The 6,081-nt window shown below is 35.3% G+C and overlaps 1 protein-coding gene across 1 annotated transcript in view; it reads left to right on the top strand.

The window, feature by feature from the left end:
- Nucleotides 1-1,273: 1,273 nt before the first annotated feature.
- LOC105450324 (zinc finger BED domain-containing protein 1-like) overlaps nt 1,274-6,081 on the top strand; it is a 16,096-nt gene continuing 11,288 nt past the window's right edge. Inside the window, exons 1-8 of the mRNA XM_011690106.1 lie at nt 1,274-1,477; nt 1,759-1,912; nt 2,076-2,180; nt 2,269-2,377; nt 2,467-2,688; nt 2,759-2,993; nt 3,055-3,109; nt 3,382-4,878. Of these exons, the coding sequence (XP_011688408.1) occupies nt 1,897-1,912; nt 2,076-2,180; nt 2,269-2,377; nt 2,467-2,688; nt 2,759-2,993; nt 3,055-3,109; nt 3,382-4,878 (2,239 nt within the window). The 5' untranslated portion in view covers nt 1,274-1,477; nt 1,759-1,896. The remainder of the gene's footprint in view (nt 1,478-1,758; nt 1,913-2,075; nt 2,181-2,268; nt 2,378-2,466; nt 2,689-2,758; nt 2,994-3,054; nt 3,110-3,381; nt 4,879-6,081) is intronic.

Here is a 6,081-nt window from a genome sequence, read left to right as displayed (position 1 = left end):
GACCTCCTTTGTGACTCAATGTCTAGACGTGGCGGTAGAAAGTCGAGGATCACCGGCGCCGAGCCCCTAATTGTTTGAATATGCTGGAGATCGTTTTTGTCACTCCGCATAACGATAACATATATATATTGTGACGCTGCAGTCCGCTGCGGCGAGGCAGCGTCCCGCCGCCGTCACAAGGCGCGAGTTCGCGCCCTTTTGCCGGGCCGTCAGCCGCGTTGTCGAGGCGAGACCGAGATCTCCGAGGCCCGAATTTAAACGCGTGCTTTGTATTGATTTTCGTTGAACCTCTTCTATGTATCGCGGCACCTCACCGGACCAACGGAGCGTCAGCGGAGAGGACTCAAGGCCTTCGACAACGGAAGGGAGTTGGAGTACGGGCGACCTGGCGCCGGAGCAAAGGGGACACGCACCGGGCACGCGGCGAGCAGGTGACAGAGCGCGCACACGCGGAGCGCGTGACTACGCGCAAGGATACCAGAGCCGCCAGGGACGCGACCGGGAAGGCGGGCGCTGTGGCTGAGGCCCGCGAAGGGCGATACGGCCGGCGATTTCCCCAGAACCCGGGGCCATCGCCGAGAGCTGCCGGGGCGAGATAGCCAACTCGTCCCGGAATTCAAGGGCGAAGGACGCGCCCATCTAATACCACGCCACCACATCTCGGATATAGGGCGACCTCGCGCTAGGGATGGGCGATATTGACCGATTAATCGATACGTCCGATAATTTTTATCGATAAATCGATTATTAATGGCCGATGTTTTTGAAAGCCGATATATCGATATTCGATTTTTTTTGTGAATATCGTATCGAAAGTCTGCGCTATTTACAATAGCAAATTTAAAAAATTAAAATTTAAAAATTTTAATGAAGAAATTAAAAATCAATCTTTAAGAAATTGTCCAATCATAGTCGATTAATTATTCTTCTCAGTTCTCACATTCAACTGTGAATTGTGATTGCTCAATTTCTGAATTAAGTCTTAAGGCTAATTACATCTATTGTGTATGGGGTCTTAGGCTGGATCCTCATGCAGACACCGGCGCTTTGACACCGAACGCTGATTGACGGAAAACGATTAGTGAATAGTGAGAGTAAATAGTGAAAGAATTCTCTCGTTATTTACCCACTCGTTTTCCGCCAATCATGTTCGATGTCAATTTGTCAAAGCGCCGGTGTCTGCATAAGGATCCAGCCTTATGCTACTAATGCTACACTTCCAACACTTACGTTACGTTCTTTGCGTGCTGAACAGTGAACATACTTTATGACTTATGTTACTATAACGGTTTTAAATATTGCGTCAAAGTTATTTTGCGAAAGTTTGAAAATTTACGTTAATACGTATACATATATACGAACGCGAGGATTTGAAGTAAATTTTATAAAAAAACTAGGATACAAATTGAGGTGATCAGTTGCCGCATTTATCAAGACTCAAGATTGAGACAAAGAAGCAAAGAAGCAGTAGTTTCAGGTTAGTTTACCGAATCAGTCGTGCAAATAAAGTCACAGCTATTTTTTAAGTTATATTAGCACTTTGTAGTTTGTATTATAAAAATATCGTTATTAAAAGACATAAATATTTTTATTACATACAATTTTAATGGTTAGTTTTATCTGAATCTCGATTCCATTGACATAGTTAAAAATGTAAATTTAATTTTCTATTTTATCATACATCTTCTGTTTGAGCGATCTTTGTATGATCAAAAAATGACGGAACGAATAAATGAAATAATCTGTTGATATTTTCAGGGATTGGTGCCTAATTAACCGGTCTCTGCTGGGAGATTTGTTAAGCCATTGCCTAGAAAGCATTAAGCATATAAGTTCTTTAAGAAGCAGTTCCTACATTAAGACATTTATATATTGTTGATAGACATATATGTGAAAATGTGTGAAGAGGAAGGTAAGATGTGAATTAGTTTTATATTCTTTTTTTAATAGATATATTGCAAAATAATTTGAAAATTCTAATTTCAATTTATCATCAAACTTCAAACTTATGTCTATCATTATCGAATTTGATTGAATTTGAAATTTAGTTTTATTTATTTCTTTTTATCTAACAGAGTCTAGTATCATACGTCAAGTACATACGATTTATTTTCGTATTAATGATCAGCCTTCCTTCGCTAAAAGAGGATTGACTAAACCTGCATATCTTCAATTAAAATGTATGTATCTTATTCATGAATTTATCAATACAACTGATATAATGTAATAAAATATTTTTAATTGATTATTATGAAATGATAATTTTAGATGATGATAAAGCGACTTGGGAATTTTTTCAAAAAATGTACGGTTCGAGAGTTAAAAAGTGGAATCCAGCTGTCGATGTTTTGTACCGATCGATTAATGATGTTGATTAGTAAGTTTATCAGAATAATTACTACATTTGGTATACAATTTTTAATTTGTATTTCTATAACTTTTAATTCCTTCTCTATTTTATTATAGTACACAAGTTATGATGCCAAAACAAGTATTTACTGAAAACAGAGATCCTCTGGCATATGATATATCAATAGCAGATCCATCTTCGAGCAAGAATTCTAATCCCACATTTCGAATAGAATCAGCAGACAACAGAACTACACCAACTATCAATCCACAAGATGAAAAATTTTGTGCTTCTAAAGATTGTATGAATAAATTAGTTGCAGAGGAAAATAATTCTTGGTAAAAATTGCAATTAATTCATACTTCATTATTTTTTTCAATTTGATAAGCATAGTTGTATTATTTACAGCATCCGGAAAAAGAGTTCTGTATGGAAATTTTTTGAAAACAAGGATGCTCAATATGCTGTATGCGTCATTTGCAGTGCTAAGGTTAAGCATTGTGGTGGGACAACGAATTTAAAATCACATTTAGTCAGAAACCATCGATTATTGTGTTCTGACATAACGAATAAAAGAGAAACATCAGAATCTAGTTGTGAATCGACTGATGATCCGCCACTCAAACAAAAAAAATTGTCAAAGGTAATATTATCTTTTAATACATGATGAAAAAATATCAGCCTAAAATTAATGATTTGCTTAGGAGAATCAGCTATCTCGAATCGATGAGGCTTTTAAGAGGGAAAAATCTTTCGCAGGTTTGTACGAATTTCAAATAAATAGTAAGCACATTAGTTAACAGTTTCAAAGTGCTAACAGCTTTGCTCCGTGTCTTGATATATTCTTAATGTTATGCCAATAACATCATTTCAGCACGTGATTCAGCATAGTTTATGAAACGTTGGCATAACATTAAGAATGTATCAAGACATGGAAAAAAGCCGTAAACCTGTTAGCACTTTTAAAGAGAGTACCCGTGAAATCTTTAAGAACGTTAGTTAATAATTGAATGCTCGTTTATTATTTTCAGAAGGAGGACTACAGTCTGATAAAATTACTGCAGCATTAATGTTTATGATCGCTAAAGATAAAGAACCTTTATCTATAGTTCATAGAGAAGGCTTCAAACATTTAATGAAAATAATAGCCCCACTTTATCGTATACCTGATCGAAGAAAAATTACCAAATTAATGGAGAATCGCTACGTTGAATTAAAAGAGTTTTATAAGGTCAATCTCGAAAAAGCTTTGTCCTATACCTTAACATGTGATAATTGGACAGACTGTACTTTCCAAAGTTATTTGGGTGTCATTATTCATTACCTATCTCAGAATCTTATCATGAAAAACGGATGTTTGGGAGTCTTTCCACTGCATACGAATCATACAGCAGAGTATCTTGCGGAGTGTCTTAATTCTGTTATTGACGATTTTAAATTGGATAAAAAAAAGATTATGGCAATTACCAGTGATGGAGCAGCGAATATTAAAGCTGCTATACATAATATTGTGAGCCCTGAAAGACATATCTGGTGTTTTGCACATTTTTTGTCTCACCTTGTACCTAAAGTATTAAAGGATATGCCAGAGATTAACAACATTATTACTATGGTCAAGAAAATTGTCACTCTTATCAGAAGAAGTGTTGTGGCTTCAGACGAGTTAAAACGATTACAAATATATGACGGAAAAACAGAAGGAACTGCGTTGAAATTTATTCTCGACGTTCCGACTCGCTGGAATTCCACTCTCTACATGTTGGACAGATTTCTCGTTTTGGAGAAGTACGTTCATGCAGTTACTTTGAAATGCAAAAGAACAGACATTCCAGATATGCTAACTCGTGGTCAAATTGAAGTTCTACAGGAAGTCGTGTCTCTCATGAAGCCAATTGAATGTGTCATCAAAGAAATTAGCGGCAGCAACTATCCTACTTGCAGTGTCATAATTCCAATCATTCGTTGTATGACACTATCTATTGAACAAATTTATCCTTCAACAAACGAAGGAATTCTTTTCCAGACAAACCTTCTTGCATCCATTCAACAAAAGTTTAAAGATGTCGAAAACAATAAAATTCTTTCAATCCCTACAATACTTGATCCGCGATTCAAACGAATCCATTTCCAAAATGCTCGTGCAGCAGCTGCTGCTGTAGAACAAATCAACAAAGAAATGAAATTGATTGGTGTGGAAAAAAATGAAGAAAAAAGACAAGTTCAACGCAATCCTGAGGAAACCAATGAACATAGTCTCTGGAAGGCTCATGACGATTTGGTGGCAAAATATACTGATGAGAGTACACAAGATGAACATCTTATCCATGAACTAAGACAATATTTAAAGCAACCGGTGATTGCTCGTCATCACGATCCATTTCAACATTGGATATCTTTAAAGCACTCGTTTCCAACGCTGTACGAACTGGCAATTAGATACATCAGTATTATTAGTACTTCTGTACCATCTGAAAGGAAGTTTTCCGAGGCAGGTGACATTAAGAGCAATGAGAGAAATCGTATAACGGGTGAGCACTTGAACCAACTCTTATTTCTCGGATCTCTTTCAAAAGAAGAATGGAAATTGGAATAAAATTATTTTTTTGCATCTAGACTTTCATTCATTGTTTCTAATTTGTTTTTTACTTGTCTTGACTTAATAATACTATTTGTCATTTTTGATTTTTTTTACTTTGAATATTACATTTGCACATTTATTTGTTTATTGGTTTATTGGTTTCTTTAATAAAAACTGTATTGTATTTTGTGTGTATGTATTGTTAACAAAAACTATATTGTACTTACTTAATATAAAGAAATATATGCACGATTCTTTTTTTCCTTTATCCTGCTTTTTATATTGATGACTTTGGGTCGGTTGTTTTATTTCTTTTTAAATTGATGATTTTCTAACTGAATCAATCCAGGTACGAATTTTATCATTATATAATTTGTGCATGAGCATGGACCTTAATTATATCTATTTTATTTTAAATGTCTTCAGAAATAATCAACAGTTTTTCTTTGCAGGAGCACATTGATTTACAAATGGCAGTCATAAATCATGCAAATTTCAATTATCTAAAGGAACATGGTAAAGGAATGGAAGAATGAAAATAAATATAATTTACATTTTACAACTTTTAAAATTGTTTAAAAATAAAATAAATTTGATGACATTGAAAAGTTCATTTATTTCTAAATATCTAAATATTTTATAAAGGTGCTAGTATAAAGAAAATTGTTAATATAAGAAAATTATAAAAATTATCAGATTTTAAAAATTCAAAAATAATATCGATATATCGATTTTTTTGCAATAATCGATAATTAATATCGATTTTTTTCATTTTTATTGATTCTTTTGATATCGATTTTTTTTCCTATATCGCCCATCCCTACTGTTACCTCAAAACACTCTTGGAATAGTGGCCTGGAGAAGCTCGCACTATCCCGAGAGCAAAGAAAACTCGCTGGAGACCACCCACGGAGCCATAGATATAGCAGGCGTGGGTGAATCTTAATTACGAGAAATGTAGTGTCACCTGCGGTGGCGCCGCGCACTATTCTTGTCACGTGGCAGGCGCGCGGGCCCGGCGCGCGGGCCAGGCGCGCGTGCCGTAACGTAAGCGCACCGCCACATTACATTTTAAAATTTAATCTATGTCACTTGTTGCAAATTGTTATGAATATATATTTATTTGAATATTTAATTAAAAGAACAAAAATAA

This window comes from Wasmannia auropunctata, unplaced genomic scaffold (assembly GCF_000956235.1).
Source record: "Wasmannia auropunctata unplaced genomic scaffold, wasmannia.A_1.0 LD336064.1, whole genome shotgun sequence".
In the NCBI taxonomy this organism is placed as follows: Eukaryota; Metazoa; Arthropoda; class Insecta; order Hymenoptera; family Formicidae; genus Wasmannia; species Wasmannia auropunctata.
The sequence above is the reverse complement of the archived record's forward strand: the minus strand, read 5'-3'. Positions and strand labels throughout refer to the sequence as shown.